The sequence below is a fragment of the Dermacentor andersoni genome, chromosome 2 (genome assembly GCF_023375885.2).
Source record: "Dermacentor andersoni chromosome 2, qqDerAnde1_hic_scaffold, whole genome shotgun sequence".
In the NCBI taxonomy this organism is placed as follows: domain Eukaryota; kingdom Metazoa; phylum Arthropoda; class Arachnida; order Ixodida; family Ixodidae; genus Dermacentor; species Dermacentor andersoni.
In genome coordinates this window covers 104,492,129-104,519,984 of record NC_092815.1, presented here as the reverse complement: position 1 = coordinate 104,519,984, position 27,856 = coordinate 104,492,129, and the positions used below count along the sequence as shown (strand labels likewise).

At 43.0% G+C, this 27,856-nt stretch overlaps 1 protein-coding gene across 2 annotated transcripts in view; it reads left to right on the top strand.

The window, feature by feature from the left end:
* Positions 1-27,856, top strand: part of yrt (erythrocyte membrane protein band 4.1-like yurt) — a 42,743-nt gene that overhangs the window by 5,835 nt on the left and 9,052 nt on the right. The window contains exons 5-16 of one of the 2 annotated variants that reach the window (XM_050188289.3): positions 2-99; positions 823-943; positions 3,039-3,126; positions 4,912-5,070; positions 9,267-9,436; positions 10,229-10,456; positions 12,073-12,242; positions 13,209-13,499; positions 19,694-19,802; positions 20,703-20,762; positions 23,545-23,620; positions 25,299-25,679. In XM_050188289.3, coding sequence (XP_050044246.1) covers positions 2-99; positions 823-943; positions 3,039-3,126; positions 4,912-5,070; positions 9,267-9,436; positions 10,229-10,456; positions 12,073-12,242; positions 13,209-13,499; positions 19,694-19,802; positions 20,703-20,762; positions 23,545-23,620; positions 25,299-25,679 — 1,951 coding nt within the window. The remainder of the gene's footprint in view (position 1; positions 100-822; positions 944-3,038; positions 3,127-4,911; positions 5,071-9,266; positions 9,437-10,228; positions 10,457-12,072; positions 12,243-13,208; positions 13,500-19,693; positions 19,803-20,702; positions 20,763-23,544; positions 23,621-25,298; positions 25,680-27,856) is intronic. The other variant, XM_050188290.3, reaches the window with a different exon arrangement.

Below are 27,856 nucleotides of genomic sequence, written 5' to 3'. Positions count from 1 at the left end.
GGTATTTATTCTTCCTACAACTGAAGCAGGACATCCTTTCGGGAAGGCTGCCATGCAGTTACCAGACAGCAGTTGAACTGAGCGCCTATGCTCTGCAGTGTGAGTTGTCTTTTGTTTATTATGCTTAGGCTGTCTGTTGCAGTTGTGATTCGTTGCGTACATTAGGAATTCCATTTCTATTGTGTATGTCTGTGTGATGGTGTTGAATGTTGGCAATGTTTTTTTCTAATCATTCTGAAATTGTGCTGCACCCTTCCTGTGTACCAATTTTGGTGGCTAAACGTTTAGACATGTAAGCCTCAGCTCAGTACTTTACATCAAGATATAAAGTCAAATATGAGTCCTCATCCAGATTACAGCTGCTTTACTTTGCTTTCTTGAAATGAGTCATGTTCATCAGTTCCTTTCCAGTATTTCAGTTTATATTAGGCTACTCATGAGAGGGAGGTTGGGGGGCATATTTTCTGATGATTTACAGACCTCTTGTTATATGTGCAAGCAGTAATACCTGAAACTCGAATTTAGGCTGTGGGGAAGTGCCCTTTTAGAACAACTCATTCATGTTTGTGTGTGCATAGTGTATTTTTTGCATTGTGACATAATGAGCAAAAATTTGGCACAACAGAAAATATAAAAGATTTGCTTTCTTTTTTTTCGAAGGAATTTGGAACTGTTCTTTTGTGCTGTGTACTAAGGAATTTGTTTTGTGAAATGCTTGCATGTTGAACTGCTTTGACAAATACATCTACTGCAATCATCCAAACATCACTACTGCTGTTCTTTTGATTCGGTGTGCACATGATGTTTTAAATATCATTGCAGCTGAATTGGGTGACTATGACCCTGAGCAACACACTCCGGAATTCGTCTCCGAGTTTAGGTTTACAGAAGAGCAGACAGAAGAGATGGAACTGGACATTATTAATGCATTTAAAGACCTGAAGTAAGTTCTTTCCTTCTTTCTTTTCTTTGGTTGTTAGCTTTTCATACTCTCAAAAGCGATAATGAACAATTGTGATTACTCTAGGGTAAATAGGTTTCTTCCTTATTTTGGTAGAAGTAGAAGTGTTATTGATTCATTTGTGCACATAAGAACAACTGAATGTGCTTGCAGCACATTACTACATAGTAGCCTTGTTTCAATAGGTTTCTGACCACATCTGCTGTAATGCATTGCTACAGCATCACATCTAGATTTGTGAACCAGTGTTTGCATCACCTTGGCTCTTCACAGTTCCGTGATTTTTTGTGAAAGGCTTTGCTTCGCTGACTAGGAGAGTAAAGCAATGAAATTCTTGCATTTCATTGCTCATACAAGCTACATTCTGTTGTAATTTTTATTCTATTTTCTCCTAAATTGAGTGGAATTTTAGATTCTTTAGTGTCAAAATGCACCTCTTGTAGATAGGAAATTTACCAAATTTTGAAGGATATCTTCTTGTCTGATTATAACGTATTTAGTGAATTCTGTAGCAGTTTTTGAATGTTGGCTCCAGTTGCCGGTACAGTGCACAACTTCCGAAACAATGTTGTCTTGTATCGTGTCACTACTGGTAGCCGAACTAGGTTCCTACTCATTACATTGTAATAGGATACAAAACAATGTGAAGCAAGATCAGGACAGGACCTGCTTAGTCCTTAATTCACATTGTATTGTGCCCCATTACACCAAAAATAAATACGAGCTTGTATGTTGAGTCATCACAGCTTTTGCAGCAGCCCTCTGTAGAATTGTGGTGTGCTTTCACGGCATTGCACTCTGGATCACTGTGAAGCCACACCCGAAGCCACATTTGCATATGCCCTTGCATCTTTACAATTTGCTTCAATTTCGTAACTTTCTGGAGCTACTTATAAGCCCGAAACTATAATACACTTAATTGCTTGGCTTTGAATGAAGATGTCACAACTGCTGGGCTCTTGTAGTTTTGGATAGCTTAGGGGAAGGAAGGATGTGCACATATATTTTTGAACTTTGTTGTCATATAGTCTCTCATAATTTGTTTGTAGCCAGAGGTACCTATCAGATTGAGATGTTTGATTCTGAGGATTTAAGGCATATTGACTTTAAAACACATCATGCTTACGTTTTGGTGCCATAAGTTCCCTTGCTGACTGCCCTCAGCACTGCATTTGATTGATATATGGGATATTGCTGTGGAGGCTTCTCCCATATGCATGCACACATTTTGCGACATTGAGCTCTTTTTCTGTGTTTAAGATGTCACTGTGATCCATGAAACAGAACAAGCTTGCCTGCCCTATCATGCTGTTGGTGTTTTGTTGAGAAATATTTTTTTTCAAACATGTAGCATACTGTAATCGCAGAGCACAGGATGGCAGAGTGGAAGTTTATTTCTTAGTGTAAAGGCTGGACTAAAAAAAAATTTTTTTTGCTTTAACAAGACATTTCAATTTTCTCAAGCACACTTGTCTGCATGTCATTGTCATAATGGGCACACTTGCTGCTTGTGTGCCTAGTCAGGCTTTTTGTTTCATTTTGACGCACAATGTACAATTTCAAAATTCTCAACACCTATTGAGATGATCTCTTTAACATAGTGAACACATTGCTTGGGTTAGTTATCGACAGGCAACACAAGCTGTATTGAGCAGAAGCTTGATGTGGGCGAGTTGGTTTTTGCATACTTGAAGAAGTATTGAGCAGTCCGCGCCACGAAGACGCGGACTAAAAGAGGAACATGTACGACAGACAAGGCGCTTGTCCGTTGTACACTCGGCCACAAAAGTTTACGGACCACGGAATCGCACAAAACGTTAAATTTCCAAGAAGCCTGTAGCAGTATCCAGTAGAACAGTATACGAAAATGTTCTTAACATATTCTAGTCGATGCCCGAATTGCAAATACCAGACTGCGTTGTGAGGTTGCGGAGATATTCAGCTTTTTCTAAAATTTCATGGTCCGTAATATTTTGCGGCCGGGTGTACATGTTCCTCTTTTAGTCCGCATCTTCGTGGCGCTCTTTTCTTCAAGTAAGCTGTATTGAGTTATTGATGACTCGGCTCTCTTTAACAGGGGTCAGACACCTGCTCAGGCTGAAATGAACTACCTGAGTAAAGTTAAGTGGCTCGAAATGTATGGAGTTGACATGCACACTGTCATGGTGAGTTTTTTTCTTTCTTTTTCTTCTGATTGCAGGGCACACTGATAATGTGGTAAAATGTGCTACACATTGTATTTAATATTACTGTATTTGCATAAATGCAATGCAACAGTAATTGTATAACAACAGAGGGGAGTATTCAGTGCTCAAAGAAGAGAGAGGAAGAGAGTATAAAATGCAAGCAATAACATTGTACAATTATGTGACCTAATAATGCACAGAGCAGCTATATCTTTGAATTGGAAGTAGGGACTTTTTGCATAGTGACAGGGAGACCTCCTGTCAAAGTTTACAAACAGGGATAATTGCATGTCCTAATGAAAGTGCTGTCCAGATTTTGTGAGCTTTCTTGTGCCTAAAGATGGGAAACAAAGGGCATTAAATAATAAATTACATCTGGTTATCGTTTACTTCTTTTTGCTCTTTACAATGTGAAACAGGCTGAAGTGTCACATAATTTTCGGTCTAAAAGTCTCACTTAGGCTGCAGTGGTGCTGGAGGCAGTGAAGTGAAAAATTTGAAGAGAAGTAGTTTAGTCTGTTCTAGTTGGTGCTGTGGTACATATGCCCTACAGAAACTCTGGCCTATAGCATTTCTTAGACAGACACAGAAAGTGATGTGCAGATACAGTAGCTGGTATTTCTCCAAAGATGGATGTCAAAGGAACCATACACACTTTGCAATCAGCATAGGTGCTGTAGTCTGACAATGCAGTGGTGCAAGTGTCTGTGCTGTGCTCTTTGATATTCCTTAACAATGGCAGAAGTGGACTGTTTGAATATGCAAAGCCTTGTGATTTTCTTTTGAAGCTGGAACTGGCTTTCCAGGTAACTCTTGTACAAGAGCCTTCTTGCACAAAAGCATAAAAAGCATCTAAAGCCATGGTGTTGCATCTCTCTTGTTCTTGCTTGCTGTATCTGAGATCAAGCTTTGACACAAAATGCCTACAAAGAAGCATCACTGACATTTGGTGGTTCTCATTTGCTGATATGGGGAACGTGGTATCTGCCTCTTAAGCTGAAGTAAATGCAGAACACCATTTAGGGATGCCCATGTGCCCCTAAACAGCAACAGCAATGTAAGTGACTGCAAAGGATACTGATTGATATTTATGATAAGTCTGTCTATTCTTGGATGCATCAGCAGAACCTTAAAGGGACACTTAAGAGAAACACTTAATCATTTTAGACTGATTCTTTCAGAACTATATTTTCATGAACTTTGCTCTAGTAAGGTGATTATTTGAAGTGAAACTGAAGATCAAAGTTCAATTTTCGAAGATTTCGCACCAAGATCTCAGCGTCTATCAGTCATTGTGACATCATGGATTTCGAAGTATGTTTTCGTGTCTTGGACGTTGTGGCTGAGTAAATGTTCTTGAAATTTGCTAAGCACAGTCTTTGTCTGTTTTAGAATACAACACATTGATCCTTACCAATAAAAAATTTAACAGCCTGAGCAGACTCGATCAAAATCCATGACATAATGGGGAGCTTGTGCGAGAATTTCAAGGCAGCATCACCTCCCATCTCGCTTTTATGTCTCTTCTGGCTTATGGTAAGAGGGGCTTTACTGGTATTGTAGGAGGCTATTTTACCAGTACAGCTCAAATTAATTTTCTCTTTAGTGTCCCTGTAAGAAATTTGGAAAATTTGGAAATATAGACTACACGTGAGAAAGCATTGAAGTAGAATAAGCTTGGCCTTGAACAAGTATGCTTCTGGGCTCTCTCTTTTGGCTGTGTCAATCATGAATTTTGCCATGCGTTCTGTGCTTTTCTTTCAGGGGAAAGACGGCCAGGAATACTCGTTGGGCCTGACTCCAACTGGCATTCTAGTCTTTGAGAGGCAAACGAAGATTGGCCTCTTCTTCTGGCCGAAGATTACGCGGCTCGACTTTAAGAGCAAGAAATTGACGCTTGTGGTTGTGGAAGATGATGATGAGGTGAGGCATTGTGCATTCTACAGTCCGTCAGTTTTAAATCTTATTGTATGTGTGAGGAGGCAAGGAATTTTGTGATGCATTGTATGACGCATTCTATGGTGAGCCAAGCAGTCTACACTACTAACACAGCTCTGTTGCTAGTGTGGTGAATGTGAATCAATTGGTTGGAACTATATTAACTACCTCGAAAGGGTGAAATAAAAAGAAAATTAACCAAAAGCAGTGTTATTGTTTCAAGCTTGTGAAAGACAATGAAGCTGTGTTGATAAGACTAAGAATGACCTACAGACTTGCTTGACATCTTCTCTGCCATTACCTTACACAAAACTAGCCTTGCATTTAGTGTAGATGCAATTCATCTGATGAGCATAAAGAGGAAAATGCTTTTTTTCCTTCCTTCCTGCATGACTGACAGTGTACACAGCATGCTGACTATAGTCATTGTTCACCATGTTGATGCAAAGAAAGAATAACACTGACTTCATGAACCTAATGCATTCTGTCAATTTTCATGCACTGCTTGCTTGTTTTGAAGTGCAATTTGTGAGGCTTGCATAATCAGTGAATGGTGGTGATCAGGCTCGGTTTTGATGTTCGGTTATCACTGCAAATGTATATAAATCAGCTTGGCTACTTTAAGTGTGGAATTGTAGGTTTTGTTCTTACGTAAAGATCTTGTTTCTTTACATTTTGTGTGATGTACTCTAATTCGTCAATGTTGTTGAAATGCAAGCATTTGAACAGTGTCTAAATGCACCTTAGGTGTTTTGCCTTACGTGTTTTGTTCTCTCTGTTGTGGGAATTCGTGGAAGAGGAAGTACCATGTTGGTTTGCATATGTGTATTTGTTAGTAATAGAAGAGAGGTAATGTTATGCTTTATTATGTGCCATAGAACTCTGCATCGGCACTAGTGGAAGCTACTAACATAGATTCTTTATTGGAAAAGACACTCGGCAATGCATCAGTAAAACTTCTGTCTTTATTTTGTCACTGATTTAAAGCTGACCATTAAGTTTAGGTTTTTTTTTTATCTTATCTAAGTGGATAGCTCTTCCGATCCTTTAGTTGTAGAGAATAGATTTTTTGGCTCAGTAGTTCTGGTGTGCTGCTGCTGAGCTTTTGAGTTGATAGCCTTATTCCCAGCTTTCTGTGTAGGTGAAGTGCGTTCTGATGGCAGAACTAAAAAATGCTAGTGCGCATACAGTTCGGGACATGCTTAACAATCCGGATCGTCAGAATTAATCCAGATTTCCCTACTACAATGCCTTTTATTGCCCAGGTGTAGCTTTCATACTTAAAGATATATAGTTACAGTTGTATGTTAATTCGATTTTTTGGTTAATTTGATTCCGACCGAAGGTCCCGGCCGGTGCCAATACATTTCTATGGTCCCAAACCTCCGTTATTTCGATCTCAAATGTGACCTTAGCCGAATAATTAGAACTTGACTGGTCAGCTTCGCCGCAATACAGCCGTGTTAATCGAAGCATGCGCAATTTATTATTGCGATATCAATCATGTGGACATTCCAGGCGCATTCTTTACTGTCGGCGTCGCCATGATATTCTGTATAAAGTCCAAGGGTGATGACACCGTCGCTGTATGCTGTATGTGCGTGTGAAAGCTTGCGAGGGGAGCCGATGATCGCGCGTGCATGGGAGGAAAGTGGGGAGTAAGCGCGCTGTCTTTCACGGCGCGCGAGGCATCGGGGGTTGAAAGGGAGGGGCAGCGTTAAACTCTGGCAGCAACTACTGTGTATGCGCGGTCGCGCGGGCCGTATCTTGAAAGCGATTTGCTTTGGGGGCAGAGTGTAGGTGCACTGACGGCTCATACCTTTATTATTGCTTTGTTCTCGCCGCTAACTTTACGTTGGAGCAATAGACAGCTCGAAGGTAACTTCACTCGCTGCTGCTGCCGCACTTACTCACGCCAGCGTTTTGACAGCTAGTGTCCGTGGTCATCGAGTGTGATGTGTTTGTTTGTCTGTGCGCGCTGACACTATATATATGCTTGTTAATTTAGTTAATAAGCAAATGTTTAGAAGCTTATACGGACGATAAGACTATTATCGTTACTTTGTATAACTGTCTGCTAATTTGCTATCGCAATCGATGCGTCGCCTTTCGGGCGAAACTGCGGCTTTTTGTGGTGAAGCATACCAAGAATGAAAATGGGCCACCGTCACGGGACATAGTACGCGTTCCTTAATTATACAGGCACGCGCGTGCCATCTCCGGTCGTAGTACGAGTACCTAGACGCCTAATAAACATACTGACAGCCACTCAGAGCTGTTTCTGACGTTGCTGTGGCGATTTGAGCCCTCGTTTTGCCCGCCATGCGTGCCTTGTATATGAGACCGTTAACAGGGCCTAGTACGCGTTCCTTAATTTTAGTTGCACGCGCAGCGCACTAAGAAGTGGAGAAAAACCGTCTGCGTTTTGGGAAAGCTAGCGAAAGTAAAGGCAGTAAGAATAAAATAAAAAAAAAAGCTCCGAAAGTCAAGGGGACGTTAAAAGCCAACAAAAGAGCGAGGGTCTATCTAAAACTCTGAAACCTGCCAGTAAACTTATTAGGTGCCTCTGTGCTTGTACTATGACCAGAGACGGCGCATGTGCGTGTGTAAATTATGAAACGCGCTATGTTCCGCGACAGCGGCACCTGCCCCCCCCCCCCCGCTTTGTATGCTTCACTGCATGACACGGATGCTTTGCGGCGAAGCTAACTTTAAAACCAAATACTGTCATATGAATTGATAGCGTGTTTCCGCGTTTTTTCTGCCATTTACCTTACTCGGCTCGCCGTATAATTCGACCAGTTTCGTCAGTCCCGTCAGCATCAAATTAACGGAAGTCGAATCTATTATGAAATGACCACTGCGTATGCATCTATGAGCTAAAGCAGCCACTTGATCCGAGGCCCTTCTGTTCTTCTGCAGTTAAATATTATTCATGATTGAACAGCTTAATGATTGTGTTTTCTGCTTGGAAAGCACATGGCGTTCTGGCAGCACTATAGCCACTGATGGATGGGAAGAAGTGTAGAAAAACTGATGGCGTGTGAGTAAGGACTGGTACTTTCCCAATATAGCACTGCAATATACCAAACCCTTTGCCGATACGTATTACCGCACAAAATAAATACAGAATTTGCACACTTGCTGCCTTCGAACAAGGCATAGGTGCTATGTGGGCATCTGTTGACATGGTACAAGCAGGTGTTATAACAATAGCACTTTATATATATAAATTGATGGGGTTTCTCATCCTAAAGCTGTCTAGTAGGCTATATGCTTTAGTGGAAGGCTGTAATATAGTTTTGACCTTTGGGGGTTCTTTGTCATACTCATAAATATAAAAAGTACACGAGCGTTTGTGACTAGCGGTATTATTGCCTTCTATTGAATTAACATAGTACGCTGTGTATGAGTAAAGTCTACATCGAAAAATAGTTGTGAGCAACTTGAAATGTAGCACTAAATTAGTTTTAAACCAAAGATTACTCGTGATGTTCATAAATGCCAGAAATGTTCCAGGCAAGAATGTTCCAAGACGGAGCTTGTAAAAAAGTTATTTATTCAAACAACACTCAACTAAATGTACCAGAAAGCTGAACAGTGAGTTGCTAAACACAGATCTGCTGTGCAGCGAGCTTAGATAGAAACCCTTCCAAGGCTATGCCAACTCTGAGCATGTGCAAAGCGACTCAATATTGCCCTTTCCGTGATCTTAAATGTCAAAAAAAAGAAATTGGTGTTTGAACTGTTCTTTCAAAAGGTATAATATGTAGCAGATATCTTTCTCGTTGAATGTTGTCTCACTGTATGTTTTTATGCAAGGCGTGTTTAGCCCCTGTAGCCTTTTGATAGTAATTTGAGTGTTCCCTTTCATATTGGTCGAGGGCATGCATTGCACACTGTCAGGTACTCTGGGTGCTGAAATACTTGACAAAAGTGCAGGCACTTTAGCAAGTAATTTTGTGCTTGTAACTAGTTAGCATAATAAAGACTAAAAGTAATCAATTTCTTTTTATACTTCAAAGCTTTGCCTCCTTTGTATTGATGAAAGGAAAAAAGAGCGAGAGAAAGATAGAAAGGAAGAGGGGAAATTTAATTAACTATTTTTATGTGCACTCAGCCGTAGCTTACTTTCTCACAGTGCATATGCTGTGTTAGAAATGACACTCCCATGTATGCAGGGTCGTGAGCAAGAACACACATTCGTGTTCCGACTTTACAACCCCAAGGCAGCGAAGCACCTGTGGAAGTGTGCTGTGGAGCACCATGCTTTCTTTCGGCTCAAGGAGTCTGCGCGGGGACCAAACCCCCGGCAGAATTTCTTCCGCATGGGCTCCCGTTTTCGATACAGGTACATATGCCTAAGTGTTTGTTAGTAGGGGGGAGTGGGTCAGGGAAGGTTATTTTTGTCCTGTGCATTGCAGTGCATCCTGTAATGACCACTACACTGCTTCTGTTTTGGTGTTGTTTTCCTGTAGATGGGTTGTCACTTTTCAACATCTGTGCGTGTGCATGCATGTACAGTTTCTGAAATGTTCTAGGCTTATTCACACTTGTGAAATGTGCATGACCTGTTGAGCCAGTTTGTTGACTGTATGGAAGAAGAATTTCTATTAAGTTAGTGTAGTGGTTGCCTTATGAGGGCACTTGTGCATTTCACATGTGTTTGAATAGGGTAGGTGGGTAATTCAGACAATGACTCCCATTACTGCCATTCTCTGGCACAGCGAATCTCTCCTCCAGCTAATGGTATGCTACCACAGCATAAGTCCTGATGTTTTCTTTGTAAGGTTCCAGCAGTAGAGTGTAGTAGCCAGGAAATATGCTATGCAAATCTGTCTTTAGTCTCACAGGGGCTAAGCTGCAACAGCAACACTGTAACTTGAGAAATGTGCTAGCGGGGAACATAGCAGCAATGCTCTACTGAATTTTTTCCTTCAGAAACATATTAGTATGCTCTCTTGAAATACGTTAAAAACAGCAAGCCACCTTAAATGTCGAAATTTGTGTGCGCTACTAACTGGAGTTATAAATTATTTGAATTCCTACAGTACTTGACCCTACCCTCTGCTCGTATAGTAATTACTAGCCAATTCGTCTATGACAGATTGATTGCACAACTTTGAAATCTCTCGTTGTTCAGTGGACGCACAGAGTTCCAAGCCACTCAGAAGAATCGTACCAGGCGCACGGTGCAATTTGAGCGGCGCCCTAGCCAGCGATACTCGAGGCGCTCCACCAGACAAAGTCACCATCGAGCATCACTTCCTAACTGCGCGGCCCTCAATGCTGTGGATCCTGCAGGCACTGTCGAGGTGGCCAGTGCGACACCACTCGACATAACAGTTGGACCACTGCTAATTGAGAACATGTGAGTTTGTGTTGCATCTTTTCTATCAAGACTTACTTGCATGTGACCAGTCATTGGGGCTCTGCTGGCACTCAGCATAACCAATGAAATGTTCATTTATTAGTTGTTTAACTTGCTGGAGAAAGACCACTGATTTGTGGCATTCATTTCTGTTTTTAGCATTGTGTTCACACGTTGCTGTGGAGGTGGCATTGCAGATAGGCAATTCCAGTACATTGGTCCCTTTACCTCCAATTTCATGGGAAGATATGTGACTACCATGCTGCTGGACAAGCACCCGCGTTTGCTTGTTGACTGCACATTGTGATTGTTTTTAGTTGATTGATTATTGCTCCATCTCCGCAAACCCTCTCATCGGGTATTATTTACACTGTTTACATTTCAGACTCGTGAAAGATCCACCGAAGCTCGCTGAAGGAAATTGATGCTTAGCTTTGCACTTTGCTGGCATGGCTGAGTGTGCCGACCTTTTGCCTCGCATGTGTGCATTGTACAGCCGCAGGTTGTGTGAACCCACTTAGAGTGGAGAGCTTTAGTTACAGATTTGAAGAGGTGGCAGCACAAAAAAGACACGGATGGAGGCGAGACGACGAGGACGAGCACTGACGAGTGCCTTTTAAAATATGTACGAACACGCTCGGTTCACCACATTGACTCAGTTAAATAGTCGCATATGTGGTGCTGTGTTCAAATGACTTGCAGATATTTTCTGCTTTCTTCACGGGCAACAGTGCAAGCGCAGTGCATTCTCATATGATCCACAAAGTGTGGAAGAAGTTTTTTTGCCACCAAAGCAGTTTTCTTTGTAGTTTACCCCAGACTTGCAGTCATCGTCCTACATGGCGAAATTTGGCCTGCTTGAGGCTGAACAACTAGCTGTTTTTAACCTGTTTGATCTCTTAATGAGAAGTGCATGTTGTTGTAAATTTTCAATGTGCTTTTTTTCTAATCACGGCAGCAAACTTCGAGTGCTATCTCGGCAGTCTTCCTGAGACTCAAGTGAACTGGGCGTGTAAAAACCAACTCCATTACATACTAGTATTTGTGTGTATATGTGTATGTAAAGTCGAACCCGGATATATCAAATCTGAAGGGGATCACAAAAAAGTTCGATATATAGGTAATTCGATACACAAAACAAAAATATTATACGAAAGGTTTCAGAGGTATTTTACAGCTGTTTGTTCTACACAATAATTCGTTAGATGTGGGTGCCATATGTGTGGGTTGGACTGTTCATTTTTCCTGTCCTTGTCTTTCATCATTGTCATTCCCATTTCTCCATTCCCCATGCAGAAATAAATAAATTGGGGGTTTAATGCCCCAAAACTGCACATTGTGCTATGGAGGACGCTGTAATTTAGGACTCCTGAATAATTTTGACCACCTGGAGCTCTTCAACATGCACCCAATGCATGGCACACAAGTCTTTTGTGTCCTGCCCTCATTGGAGTGCAGCCACTGTGGCTGGGATTGAACCCACAACCTCGTGCCTATTAGTACAGTGCCATTGCTACTAAGCCACCACGGCAGGTCCCCATGCAGAATAGCTGGCTAGTGCATATGTGCTGTGGCTGACCTAACTATTTATTCAATAATAATTTCTCTCTGTGCAGCCCGGCAGATGTTGTGCCAGTTGCCAGCCCTGTTGTGGCCACAGGGGAGGCAGAAAACAGGCTGGACACCCTCATTCGTTCTCTTGCCAAGGAGACAAGTTCAGCCTCAGACACCAGAAACGATCTGACTGTCTATAAGAAAGGAGACGTTCCTGCAGACCCGGAACCAGGTAATGGAGAGTGTGCTGAATCCTTTGTAACGTTACAACTCACGCAACTAAGCCTCTCTCTCTGTTTTTTGCTTTTTTCTCAAAATGACTATTCTGTCAATTTGAATTGTACATTCACAAATTGCGCATTTTGGACGCATTACTGAAACTAATGCAAGCCAGTGATGAATCCTACTGCGATAGCCAAACTTCACCGGGATAAAGAAATGCACAGCTCGCCGCTGTCAAAATGCGCACAAAACACATGCTGACTATTGAAACATGCCCTTGCGCTTCTTCACATCCTCGTGCTTGCTGTGTCCACATGCGAGCAGTAACGAATTGTGATGATAGTCTTTCATTTGCTTTATTGCTTTTATTTTTGCATGTCAAAATGCAGTGCTACAACTACCTTAAGCTCAGATCTCTCCTCCTTAAAAAAAATCCAAAATGGTGGCAGTGCGTTGATGGAAAGCTGTGCAATTTGCAGTGTGATGGCACCTCCTGGCTTCCAATTTTCTCCACAATTTTTATCGACAGTGCACTAGAAAAGTGCGATTTTCTCAAGTTCTACATCACTTTTCTTTCTCATATTCCCCATGTGATAAAAGAACATTCGAGAATTGCTGGAAACAAAAAGAAAATTGGACCAAATTTGCCATTCTAATTACCAAATGTCCCTTCAAAGGTATGGGCGGTCAGCCAGTGTCGTGGCCGGTAATGTGAAGCAGTGAGCGATAAATGGGAGCAGTGGCTGACATTTCCACTGCCACCCACGGTGGGGAGAGGTCTCCACTGAAGTCAAGTTATTTGTAAGACTGTGTTATTTTATCTAAGTTGCTCACATAGAGAGGGTAGCATCTGCTCTGCTAATACACAGGGCCCTTGGACTAGAAGTTATCAGTTGTTGCTGCAGATAGAGAACACCTCTGACTTAAGCTTTAAGCGGTCGAGTCCATTTCTTGTTGCTTTTTTTTCTGCTTCCAGATGCTGAGGAGCTGAGTAGGAGGCTGAAGGCCCTGGACAGTAGCTGCAGTGCTAGCGGCACTAGCTGCAGCAGAAGCAATAGCAACCGGAGCAACAGCAACAGCTCGGCAGGAATGGGTGGTGGTAGTGGCAAGGACTGCTGTGCAGCTGGCACTGTCACTGTGGTTTCATGCGGTGTTAAGAACAACCAGGCCAAAGCTGGTACCAGCAGTGGTATGCCCAAGCCAATACCTCCTGACCAGATGAAGTGCAACATCCTCAAGGCCAGGGCAGAAGAAGACAAGCGTAGGGGTGAGTTGGCGACTTCTGCTGCAGTTCATGCAGTAGGCATTAACATGTTGCATGTTGTTGTTCCAGACTTGGATAGCGACTGGACATATTGTGTCTATACTATCCCTTGTTTGTTAATTTGAATTGCAGCTAAGTACTGGTTTCATTGTCATAGACAAGAGAGATTCGAATAAAAATATAGAGACTAGAAACAAGTAAAAGTTGCTATTTACACTTTAACCTGTCTGCACCTAAGAGAGATTTCCAAGATTTTTAAAGACTATAGCTTATTGAAATAGTAAAGGTATCTCCTTGAAAGTAGCCTGTGAAAGCACGATAGTTAATTTAAACTATAATTATGTGGCAGTGGCAACAAACACTGCTGACTGCGTCATTAAAAGTGCGCTGGCGATACGTGTTTCAGAGATATTTTGTTCACTTTGTAGCATATCCACACCGGCTAGAATGCTGCGCTAATGATCTTCATTGATGTAAAGATTAAGTGTTGAGCTCATGCTTGCAAGTGCACATGGACCCATTTTCAGTTTTCGGTTGCACATTGAATGCACAAGAACCTGTAAACTGTGTACATAATCTTAATTTATGTGTAGCGTTGACACATGTCCAGTTTGCAACCCAGACAGATTTTTGAGGATGTTGCCGTTTGCGCCATCATTATTTGCTAGTTTTCTGGTTCTCCCTTGATGTCATGAGAAACTCTGAGAAACTGTCATGAGAAAACCAAGCAGACCGACTGAATTAGAAGATGAATTCAACTGACTGGCAAACATTTGTGTTCTCAGATATACTAATTTCAGTTAGTGTGACAGGAGCTCTTCACATTATACTGTTTGATTGCTGTGCACATCCATCCATGTGCGATGTTGCATATGGCTAGCACTTTGTGTAGCGCTGCTGTTTGTGCTGTTAAATAAGGGAGTTTTTAGCAAAGTGTTCCATACTTGTGTTGGGTAATAATTGTACGACTTTGCTGCTTTTGTTTTGTTGGCGTGTAAAAAGTACGTTTTGACAACACATTGAGCGCTGACACCCATCTGCCCGTCTTTCGTTTCACTGCAGGCATCCTCCCCTCCCGACATGTGTGTGCTTGTATATCTGATTTGGTGTAGAGAAGTTGGCTTTCCCGCAAAACTTAGTTGTCTAGTGTTTTAGCTTGCGGCATTGTAAAGTGCATTGAAGCCAATCTCGCGTTATGTCAAGAGCATTGTTTCGAAAAGAGTGCAGTATCCTTTTTCCAGATGGCAAATAAAAAAATAAAAATTAACACAGTACATTAACCGTTAAGTTCTGCCACGTCTTTCAGAGTTTGCATAAAAAATGTCATTTAAGCATCGTTAGTTCGACCAATACGGCTGTTGTTCACGTTGCTCGTTTGAAGTCCTACGTGTCCACATTCAGTGCCCCACTGTAGCTTTCTTCGGGATGGTGCACCTTTCCCGGTGGAGTAGTGTTCCGGTAAAGAGGACGACTAGCGTACTGAAACGAGGAGAATGAAGTTCTGTATCATCAGCTGGCGGCTGCTGGTGCCATGTTTTTTAAAAGTTTAGCCTTCCTTGTTGGCCGTGTTGCTCTGGCCTATGTAAAAGACCAGCGTCTGCTTCTGCCTTCTAACAATACTGTACTTAGGAAGAATGGCAGCTGTTAAAAATTTAACTCGAGCACATGTTTTTGTCAGTGCCAATTATGGTTAAGGTGCTCCTAAGTTCAGTATTTTCTAATATGCAATTAATAGGATGCTCTTTGACATGTTTTTTACCCATGCTAGTTGTAATATAGTGCTAGTTATTTAACCCATTAAACCAAAATTATTGAAGGAATTGCAGAAAATATTGTTGCAGGTGATTTTAACTTCATTTGACCCTTGTAATTGAATGCCAGCCAACCCTCGTAACTGAATGCCTCCGGACAGGCCGCCATTGGAATATGAACCTGGCAACGTTAAACGCTAGAACGTTATCTAGTGAGGCGAGTCTAGCAGTGCTATTGGAGGAATTAGAGGGCAGTAAATGGGATATAATAGGGCTCAGTGAATTTAGGAGGCCAAGAGAAGCATATACAGTGCTAAAAAGCGGGCACGTCCTATGCTACCGGGGCTTAGCAGAGAGACGAGAACTAGGAGTCGGGTTCCTGATTAATAAGAATATAGCTGGTAACATACAGGAATTCTATAGCATTAACGAGAGGGTGGCAGGTCTTGTTGTGAAACTTAATAAGAGGTACAAAATGAAGGTCGTACAGGTCTACGCCCCTACATCCAGTCATGATGACCAGGAAGTCGAAAGCTTCTATGAAGACGTGGAATCGGCGATGAGTAGAGTGAAAACAAAATACCCTATACTGATGGGCGACTTTAATGCCAAGGTAGGCAAGAAGCAGGCTGGAGACAAGGCAGTGGGGGAATATGGCATAAGCACTAGGAATAGCAGGGGAGAGTTATTAGTAGAGTTTGCAGAACAGAATAATATGCGGATAATGAATACCTTCTTCCGCAAGCGGGATAGCCGAAAGTGGACGTGGAGGAGCCCGAACAGCGAGACTAGAAATAAAATAGACTTCATACTCTGCGCTAACCCTGGCATAATACAAGATGTGGACGTGCTCAGCAAGGTGCGCTGCAGTACCATAGGATGGTAAGAACTCAAATTAACCTAGACCTGAGGAGGGAACGGAAGAAACTGGTACATAAGAAGCCGATCAATGAGCTAGCGGTAAGAGGGAAAATAGAGGAATTCCAGATCAAGCTACAGAACAGGTATTCGGCTTTAACTCAGGAAGAGGACCTTTAGTGTTGAAGCAATGAACGTCAATCTTGTGGGCATCATTAAGGAGTGTGCAATAGAAGTCGGTGGTAACTCTGTTAGAGAGGCTACCAGTAAGCTATCGCAGGAGACGCCCGCCGTGGTTGCTCAGTGGCTATGGTGTTAGGCTGCTGAGCACGAGGTCGCGGGATCGAATCCCGGCCACGGCGGCCGCATTTCGATGGGGGCGAAATGCGAAAACACCCGTATACTTAGATTTAGGTGCACATTAAAGAACCCCAGGTGGTCGAAATTTCCGGAGTCCTCCACTACGGCGTGCCTCATAATCAGAAAGTAGTTTTGGCACGTAAAACCCCATAATTTAATTTTAATTTTTATCGCAGGAGACAAAAGATCTGATCAAGAAACGCCAATGTATGAAAGCCTCTAACCCTACAGCTAGAATAGAACTGGCAGAACTTTCGAAGTTAATCAACAAGCATAAGACAACTGACATAAGGAAGTATAATATGGATAAAATTGAACATGCTCTCAGGAACAGAGGAAGCCTAAATGCAGTAAAGAAGAAACTAGGAATTGGCAAGAATCAGATGTATGCGTTAAGAGACAAAGCCGGCAATATCATTACTAATATGGATGAGATAGTTCAAGTGGCTGAGGAGTTCTATAGAGATTTATACAGTACCAGTAACACCCACGATGATAAGGTGAGAGAGAATAGTCTAGAGGAACTTGAAATCCCACAGGTAACACCGGAAGAGGTAAAGAACGCCTTGGGAGCTTTGCAAAGGGGGAAGGCAGCTGGGGAGGATCAGGTAACAGCAGATTTGTTGAACGATGGTGGGCAGATTGTTCTAGAGAAACTGGCCACCCTGTATACGCAATGCCTCATGACCTCGAGCGTACCGGAACCTTGGAAGAACGCTAACATAATCCTAATCCATAAGAAAGGGGACGCCAAAGACTTGAAAAATTATAGACCAATCAGCTTACTGTCAGTTGCCTACAAACTATTTACTAAGGTAATCGCAAATAGAATCAGGAACACCTTAGACTTCTGTCAATCAAAGGACCAGGCGGGATTCCGTAAAGGCTACTCAACAATAGACCATATTCACACTATCAATCAGGTGATAGAGAAATGTGTGGAATATAACCAACTCTTGTATATAGCTTTCATTGATTACGAGAAAGCGTGTGATTCTGTTGAAACCTCAGCAGTCATGGAGGCATTATGGAATCGGGGTGTAGACGAGCCGTATGTAAAGATACTGAAAGATATCTATAGCGGCTCCACAGCCACCGTAGTCCTCCATAAAGAAAGCAACAAAATCCCAATAAAGAAAGGTGTCAGGCAGGGAGATACAATCTCTCCAATGCTATTCACAGCGTGCTTACAGGAGGTATTCAGAGGCCTGGATTGGGAAGAATTGGGGATAGGAGAATACCTTAGTAACTTGCAATTCGCTGATGATATTGCCTTGCTTAGTAACTCAGGGGACCAATTGCAATGCATGCTCACTGACCTGGAGAGGCAAAGCAGAAGAGTGGGTCTAAAAATTAGTCTGCACGAAACTAAAGTAATGTTTAACAGTCTCGGAAGAGAACAGCAATTTACAATAGGTAGCGAGGCACTGGAAGTGGTAAGGGAATACACCTATTTAGGGCAGGTAGTGACGGCGGATCCGGATCATGAGACGGAAATAATCAGAAGAATAAGAATGGGCTGGGGTGCATTTGGCAGGCATTCTCAAATCATGAACAGCAGGTTGCCATTATCCCTCAAGAGAAAAGTGTATAATAGCTGTGTCTTACCAGTACTCACCTACGGGGCAGAAACATGGAGGCTTACGAAAAGGGTTCTACTTAAATTGAGGACGAGGAAATGAGCTATGGAAAGAAGAATGATGGGTTTAACGTTAAGGGATAAGAAAAGAGCAGATTGGGTGAGGGAACAAACGCGAGGTAATGACATCTTAGTTGAAATCAAGAAAAAGAAATGGGCATGGGCAGGACAGGACAGGTAATGAGGAGGGAAGATAACCGATGGTCACTAAGGGTTACGGACTGGATTCCAAGGGAAGGGAAGCGTAGCAGGGGGCGGCAGAAAGTTAGGTCGGCGGATGAGATTAAGAAGTTTGCAGGGACGACATGGCCACAATTAGTACATGACCGGAGTTCTTGGAGAAGTATGGGAAAGGCCTTTGCCCTGCAGTGGGCGTAACCAGGCTGATGATGATGATGATGATTGATTGCCAGCAATATATTTGTCAAGACTGAATTTTCTATGTATATTGGGGTGTGTTGTGAATTTGCAACATGCGGAACGTAGGCCAAAAAATTTTGCACACATGTAGCAAGAAAGACAATTTAGTAGTCTGAAGCAGTTATTGGCCTAACTTGTTCAAAGCTGTGTACTTTGCTCTAAAGATGATCACATAATTAACAAATTGGTCACACAGCATTTTCTGGTAACTTGTGGCTGGTGAAAATATTGAAAGCAGTTCACACTTTTGCTCAGACAGGTGCACAGTGCATTTGCACACATAAGTAAACTCTGACCCTTGCACCATGGTCACTTAAACGGTTGGCCAGTGCATTGACAGGCTTGCCAATGTCAGATGCTCTCAGTGCTAACGCAAGCTACAGGCAGGGTGCATAGTCAAGGGGGGAAGGGGGTGCGCACACCAGACATGTTATCCCACTCTCCCCCCTTTGCTTGAAATTTCTCTGCGCCAAAGATGCCTTGCATGAAACGATATGCGACAACACCCACCTGCATGCCTCCCTACCCTGCTCAAGTGTGTGTCCCTCACCCCTGAAGAAAAAATTCCTGGCTACGCCACTGACTACAGGGGCCGATTTCGCACAACTTCTCTTCCTCTTAGGCAGCAGTTGCCACTTATATTCTCCAGCAAAAGATGTGTGCAAAGACCCTTTCCTCCGTAAAAGGACATAATGTTCATTCCCTGCCGAGAAACAAGGCACTTTACAGGTAGTCAGACATGTTCCTACTGCAAATGAGTGCCCCAAATGCCGAATGTTGGGACTTCGTGACATACCGTAGCAAGAGCGGTAATGCAAAAATTAATGTATTGCATGCGATAATGCACAAAAGAAAATTTTGGAAGAATGAATTGATTTTCTTTATGTTCACAAAACATATGGAAAATTGTTGACGTTCCACATGTGAGCACCTTGTCAATCATGACTTAAACAATGTTTGCAAGCCTCCCGCTATGGCTCCTAGATGGCACCTCATGTCAGCACTGGAAAACATTGTTTGTCACAAATATGTAACAGCTCGCACTTTAGCCTGAAAACATATTCCCTGGGCATGGGCTGCATTTATTCAGTATGTCGCGAATTCGCGACAACTGGCATTGAAGGGTTAACTTATACACAGCCTCTTCTTTTGCAATTCATCTGCTGCAGTGCCAAGTCTTGGAGTTGTTGGAGAGAAAGTGCCGTTGCTTTTATCGGACGATGAAGATGGAAAGCCACTTATGGCAGAAAAGTACAAGACTGTCATTCATGTGAACGGGTAAGTTGACACGTCACATCTATGAAAGCTCAAAGGCATTGTAGTTGCACCTTGTTATAAAAAAACTATGTTTGGCATAAAAGTAAATTTCTTTATATCTGATCTTCGTTTAAGCATTTTCTTATTACATGCATTGGTAAAAAAATTTTGGTTTGCTTTGTTATATATTCAGCAATTGTCATATTTATGTTTGTTATATCAAGGTTTGTCTGTTATGAACAGTGCATTAAGGAGTAGTTATTACCCTGCTGGGCACCCTAAGAAACTTTCTTCTGGTTTCTTGTGCCAAGGATACATAGCAGTGTTGAGATGTTATTGCAAATTTGTACTCTTGGACCTATAGACAAGGTCAATATGCGCATATATAGGTTGTAAGTTGTCTGGTACAAACAACAACACTTTATTCAACACTTTGGCTGGAGGCGTAACATCAAATTAAAATTATTTTGGAGAGGTTTCGTGTATACATCCATAGTAGTAGTAGTAGTAGTAGTAGTAGTAGTAGTATAAGACTTTTATTCAGCCCAAAATTATAGGCCGAGCATATCGATCGCCTGGGTGGCCAGTCGACGCTGTTCTTCTTCACCTTCAGCGCCAAGCCAGTCGAGCCAGGTGGTGATGGAAAGCGAAGGGGGTGGATAGGAACTTGATTGCTGAGCAGCCGGACAGTAGAATAGGCAATGGGATAGGTCTGCATAAGTAGAAGGGCAGTTGGGACAGGAGGGGTCGGAGCGATAACGATAGAGGAAGAGGCGGGAAGGGGCAACCAGTGCATTCGTTTGGATGTGCCGCAGAAGGCGAGCCTCCGGCACAGTGAGTGATGGATGAGGGGGAGGGTAGAGGCTACACCCATATACTATATATATCATATTTATATTATATTATATATCTCACTTGCAGTGAATCCAGTGAGTTTTCTGGAGCCAAAGCAGCTGTGAATAGAGAAAAACTAAGACACTGGTAAGTTTACGACACCACATATAATTTCCCAGAGTCTGGCATGGAGGGTTGTGTATATGATGGCTAAGAACACAAACTAGCTGTTAAAATGCATAATTATTGCATCTGTAATTGCCTAGCATTGCAGCTGTGGGGTTGCACTGCTACATTAAAACCTCGTTAAACTGTACCCGCTTAAACAGAAGTTTTATTTAGAAGTAGTAAAGGCAGATCCCTTACTTCATGGCCATTGGACATAATGCATTTTGTATTCGCATAAACCATACCAGCTTATTGCATATGTATCGGTTAACACGTAGTGTTTCCACTTTTCGTCGCACAATCACGGCGGCGCATTGTCCCCTTCGGGTGGCCCGGCAGAATAGCAAGCCTCAGAGATAGGAACAACGGCCTCTGAGTGCCCTGTGCGTTTGTGCGTGAAGCCATATCAACATCAACATCATTTTGGCGCCATGCCAGAGAGCATTGTGGCGTCGTGCAAGCTAGGACTTGCGTCCTGCCGCAGCTCGGATAAAAAACACCGGGTGCTCAGTGTAGAAGAAACATTGGACATCGCTCATGCTATCGAACGTGGCATGAAAAAGTACCGTAGAAACCGGGCTATAGGCCAAGCCGAAATATAGGTTGACCTTCCAACTAACCAATTCTAAAAATGAAAAAAATCTTTTTCAATGGCAAAAGTACCGAAAGACGCCCTTACCTTGAAACAAATGTGACTCAGCCAGTTGCACAATAGTGACAGTATTTATTTAAATGCTGCTCGCAGGTGCACCTGGCCAAGTTTTTAACGGTATTATGCGACCATCGACCCGCGTGCTTGTCAGCACCTTATTAACAGCGCTGAGCGGCGAAACAAATGACATACGCGCATGTGTACACATGCGCTTACTTTTGCTATTTCGCCGCTCCGTGCTGTGATGATAAGGTGCTGACAAACATGCGGGTTGATGGTCGCGCGATACTGTTAAAAATCGGCCGGGTGTACAGTACACAGAAGAGCACGAAGTGTGACTCCGAATCAGAGTCGTCCGAACTAGAGTCGGATGACAAGTGCTTCTCGCTGCCCAAGTCCCATAGAGCATCATCCTCTGTGCCGTCCAGCGCGTTGCTTGTGCTGCGTATTCTAAAAGACTTGCGCACCATCTCTTTGGGGAGAGAGTTCCACGCCGACGACACCCAGCCACAAACATTTTTTTTCTTGAAGGCGACAGAGGCGACAGTGAATTGCAGTCGGCTTCCACTCATATTGAAACAAAATGTGAAAAAGCAGCCTTTAACCAATATAACTTTGTGACAATGGAAACGCAAAATGGCGGTGCCACAATGTCGCCACACTGCGCTGCTGCTGATGACGATGGCGAAGGCGGCTGTTTACTTCATCTGCCCATTGTTGCAAGACTTCCGTAGTTCTTCCGCCAATGTCCGGTATATAAGACGAGGGTCGACTTCTCGAAATGTTTTTTTAAAAAAAAAAGTTCGACCTATATTCTGGTTTTTATGGTAGGTACTGGCGCACGACAGGGATCTACCGTTGACAACAGTGTGTGGCATTTGGAATGCGAAGAAGTTGCTTGGCAGTGCCACTGCGACCATGAAAAGATGTCAGCTATGAGGTTTGGCTTTTCTCCATCGTCGCCTAATGACAGTGATGTGGACAGCACAGAAAGCGACAGCACGGGCAATTCAGGCCTGACAGTGGCAGAAGCTGCGTGCTACATCAGCCTCGTGAATGCAATCGTTGCGACGGGAACAGCAGCCCACAATGAAAAAGGCGCCGCGCAACTTCTGCAGTGCTACCGCGCCCGTGCACGGAGAATATGCAATGCCAATGAGGAACCTGCAGTGCGAGTATTTGCTGAGAAGAGGGGGCTGGCTGAAAAGCTGGCTTGCAGCTTCAGTAAGTTTAAAGCTGCTGCCGTTGCTGCTAGGCCACTTCGGCATCAAACGAAAATAACAGATTTTCGTTGCGCGAAGTGAGTAAATACTGCATGTCTTTGAACTCTCTCTGAGTTCCATTTTTGACTGGTAAGTAGGTGATCTGATGCTATTTCGGTTAAGCAGTACTACCGTTTAGTACATACTTTTTCCGAGCTCTGGCCCACTACGGTGCTATTTCTGTGCTATGGTACTATCTACTATTTCGGTGCTACGGTACTATCTGATGCTATTTCGGTTAAACAGTACTACCATTTAGTACATACTTTGTCCGAGCTCCGGCCCACTACGGTTTAACGAGGTTTCACTGTAGTTCTAGGGGACAGTTGGTGACAAGTCATCATAATATAAAACTGTGCTTTGCAAACATGCAATGCAAAGCACAGCACTAGATGGCTCGCACTTGGCGTCATGGATGCCATAATGGAGGACAGTAGTGGGCATTCCGCATAAAGGGCGAGTATGTTAAAAAAAAAGAAAGCAGTACACATTGTTACTACTCAGAAGGAGTATAGAAAGGACAAAGATCTTCGCCCGTTTTGTACTAAATCGCAAACCATGTGCTAAGAGAATGACATTTAATTGTGTAGCTGGGCTTCTGTGCTTCAACTATAAAAATAAACCGATATGGTGTAACCCCTTTGCTATGACATAGTTGCTAGCGTGAACAAGACTAAAGGAAAAAGGGTGGGACAGGACAGAGCGCTCTGTCCTGTCCCACCCTTTTTCTGTTAGTCTTGTTTATGCTAGTAACTATGTCACAGCAACTGCATCAACACCAACTAGCCCAGCTTTCTGCGTTAATTACCCTTTGCTATGTTAGAAAGATGTGGCTGTGTGTTTGCAGTGATACGAAGGATCTCTTGGCTGATAGTACTGCTGTCCTCAGCAATGGACATGCTGGTGACCTAGTGGCTGCACTGGTGAGTGAAGCTTCACCTACCTTTTCACCATGTACCTCGTGGTTACATATCTACATTTAAATGGACTGCTGTCAGGAATGACATCTATTAAGAAGCCTATCTAAATTTTTTAAAGTATCAAAGTACAACCCAGCAGTTTAGCAGTGAGAGTTCTATTGCAGAGCAGACATATTTAACGATCGTTCTGCCCTTGTTTTAGCCTAGCAGTGGAATTTCAGTGTTTCCATATTTTGTGCGAAATTTGGCAATTATTGCTTCCTCTGCAGTTCCCGAGATTGTTTTATGCCTGTGAGAAATATTTTTTTTCAAGGTCTGGCATTCATACCATAGAAAAGCATCCCTTTAAACTGAAAGAGCTTTTGTGTCATGATTAATGCAAACAGAGCATATGTGCATTTAGTCAAAGCACTAGACCTTTGGTGAATCTGATAGGTTTCATTATCATCACTGAGAAGCCCATGGTGTTGCGTTGTCAACAGCTGTGTCTGCACTAAATGTGCATTAAGAACCTCCTAGCTTTTTTGGTCAGAAAAGTGCTACCAATGCTATTCATAGAAGCATAAACCAGCAATGAAATGACCATGTCACATCCATTCAAACTCTGTGACATCATTAGCGTCAAAATACTTGTTTACTTGTTTATGTCCAAATACTTGTTTATGTCCAAATAAGTGCTTTGTTCACTTTTGCAAGGCAGCTGCTCAACCACTGCGCTCACTGTACCAGCCTAATTTTCTGCTATTGCATTTCATGAAACTATCAATTCGTATGCCTGTTATATAGATGGCTCGCACTTGGCGTCATAGATGCCATAATGGAGGACAGTAGTGGGTATTCTGCAGCATTTCTGGAAATTAGTGGATAGATAAAAAGATTTAGAATTCTGTCGCTTTTGTGTTCCTCTACTTGGCAATGACAGTGCAAGCCATCTATTTGCAGTGTCTTAACAAGCATGTTTGTTTTCCTGAACTCTAATAAAAAAATATTTCACAAATTTGAAGAATTAGCACTAAGGGCAGTAATTAGTATGTACGCCTCCGCATCCTGTGCTCCTCTGAATTGGCACAAAAATGCTGAAACTTTAAAGCACGAATTATGGGCACCAACGAATAGCTGAATTCTTCTTTATTTTTTTATATTTAAGAAGGCAAAGTCCAGACATATCATAGTCACTCACCAGTTTGAGAGTTAGTCGGTGTCTTGATCTTGGCTTAGTTGAGGACAAGGAGCATATAAAGGCAGTAACGTGGTAACCTCCCACAGTGACTGAGCAAATAAGGCATACTGCTGCTAAGCAAGATGATTTATTGAATTCTCAACCATGGTGGCTATGTTCCAACAAGGATAGGACTCGGACACACATTCGGTCTGATTTCAGTGGGAATTAAAATATACCTACGTGGTCAAAATCAGTCCTGTGTAAATATATCTTGTGTAGGATGTAAAGCAGTACCTAGCATCGTTATAATTGGTCAGTGATCTATGATATTTTCTTTGACTAAGCTGCCTAACCATTTTAGTGCTCATAAATTGCCCATTAAATATGAAGCATGTTGTTTGCTGCATGCTGTTTGTGATTGTGTCAAGGAGTGCAGCTTTTGTAACCCGAACAACCACAGTGATTTCCTCCCCGTTGTCTCTGTGCCACTCCCTCCTTTCCTTCCCCTCTCACCACCAGTCACCGGGGTTGTCTGCCGGCAGTGGTGCCGCTAGCGCCAACGCAGGCGGCTGTAGCCCGCTGCCGGCATGCGCGCACCAGCAGGCACCACGTGCCAGCAGCCCTGATTCCTCGCAGCTACTCATTCAATTTGATAGCGAGGACGAGGAAACACTGCCGCCGGCAGGCTGCAAGGCTGACCCTGCACTGCTGCTTAACAACAGCAACCACAGCAACCCCCCTCCCAACACCTCGCTCCTGCCGTCCAAGAAACCCATTAGTGCACCCGCTGAACATGCCCCTCCTCCTCCTCCCACTGCTACCCTTGAGCCAGCACTGCCACCACCACCACCATCTCCCCCAACACTCCCCAAAAAGAACTTGGATGGTGTGGTACTCACTGTAAGTCTCACAACTGCACACCCTCCTGTTGTGAGGTCCATTCACTATTGCTCGCACTCGCTGAACTAGTTCAGAAAGCTTTGCACTTCACTGTACGGGTCACCAGTGGGGCATGGTGGCACATGCACGTCGCCATTAGTTTGTGGGTGATGAATACGCAGCATTCTTTGCCCTCGTGGCAGTGTTAGTGTAGATTTCATAAAGTGCCAAGCTTATTTGCCTAAGCACAGAAGTGACAATTAGCTAATCTGAACCCATTCGTGAAGTGCAAGGAAAGTCGAATGGACCTGTACAGTCGCCGTCAGACTTAACCCGAACAGCAAAGACACGTCCATGCAAGCTTGTTTCTAAGAAACACAGGCTGCAAGGAGCAAACTTTTAATGCTTTGAAAGGAAGTTGCATAAAGCAAGCACTTTCCAAGGCACTCCAACCAGAAATCTCCAGCAATATTTACAGGAGAAGCAAAAAGGGCGCTTAAAGTGTGTTCAGGCCAAGTATGACGGAGGCTGTACTGTCAGCATAAATTGAGAGACAATGAGAGCATCTGGCATGCACAGCTGTTTACAAGTGTGATGCAGCGTCACAGCATAATCGATTGCCAAGCATGCTGCAGCCTTAGGAATCGTCATGACAGCTTGGACCATGTGATTGTCATGAACACTAGTGCATACCTGCCAGCTCTCCAGAATTTTCTGTAAGGTTTGCGAATTTGTGCTCATTCAAGGATTTTCCTAATGTTTCATAAAGCTTTTAAAAAAAAAAATATCTGTCTGCAAAAAAGTTGCACTTGTTAGTCTCCGAACATACACTTGGAGGTCTTCTGATTGTGACGGGACACAGTTTACTTAAAGCAGGTTTATTCTGACAACTACCTAAAAGGCAATGCCGACAAAAGTGAAGTGACTGAAAATATCACTTTTATCTAAACGCAATGTGTTGCTTGCGCGTTCGTCCTGTTCCAAGATTGCTGCTGCTTGTGTGCTGTGTCTGAAGGTAAATCACCGTTAATGAAGTGCGTATGTATCCCACAAAATGTGTGTTCTCTGGGCAAATACAGTAGAACCACATTCATATGTTTTGGAAAGAAACTTGAGAAAAAACATAGTAAGTGAAACAACATACAATCTGAAGTCACTAAAAAATTGGGCAGACTCTACTACTATAGCTGACTTCTACGTAATGCAAAGCATTTCATGAATAGTTACAGCACGAGATGCCGACGCACGCCAAGCTAACAGTGTTTGAGCGGCCCAAGATGCACGCTGTCATTTTTGTAGCTTCTGCAAGCTTACGTTTGCGCTCCTCGAATTCAGCCTAGTCAGCAGCTTTTTCGGGCTGTGCATTTGGTGGGAAGTTTTGATGCGCCCACTTGGCAAGAATCGTGACATGAGGCATCGACGTACACTGTGTTATCTTCTGTTTTGCCATTGCACAGTGTTTTGAGACAGCTATGGTAAACTGAAATCAGGTTGGCGGGCGACGCTAGAATGTGATGCTGCCTTAGTGAAACGTGACGCTCATGTCGCGGAGTCTGCAGCAGGGAACGGTGGTGCGTTTGGGTTGTTGCCTATTAAAAGCATGCAATATGTTTCCAGTGGCTCTATGCCACATACATTGTGAAACAGGTAGGTGAAGGTGCATATCACAGTAGGGTTTGTGGCAGTAGCTGTGAATGTGATGTTCGAGAACTCTGTAGGAGATTTGCTGAAGAGGAAACCAGGTGTGTGCCGACATTTTCATGCGACACGGACGTTCGTGTTCTGTGGCGAGCACCTATTGCTTCACTCGATCGCACATGCCTCACGCTGTTCTTTTTCACATGGGACATAGCGACTTGAAAACTTATCATACAATCGCAGTTTGGCAATATACTGTAAATTTATGCTGAAAGATAGCATTTTCTAGCAATGTATGAACCGCTAAAAAAAGAAGCGTAACTGTATTAGTTCATTTTTTTGTGTCCTCGATTGTAAATGTTGGTGCTGGGGGAGAAATTGTACGAAACGGGATTGTTTTAACGAGGTTCTACTGTATTAATGATATGCATTCTCCTCCCTTCTGATGTTGTGTCTGCAGGACTTGTTAATATTAAGTTCGCAGGTTGGCAGGTATGCTAGTGGTCGCAGAACACAGGTGCATTCTACTTAGAGGTGGGCGAATATAAAATTTTTCGAAT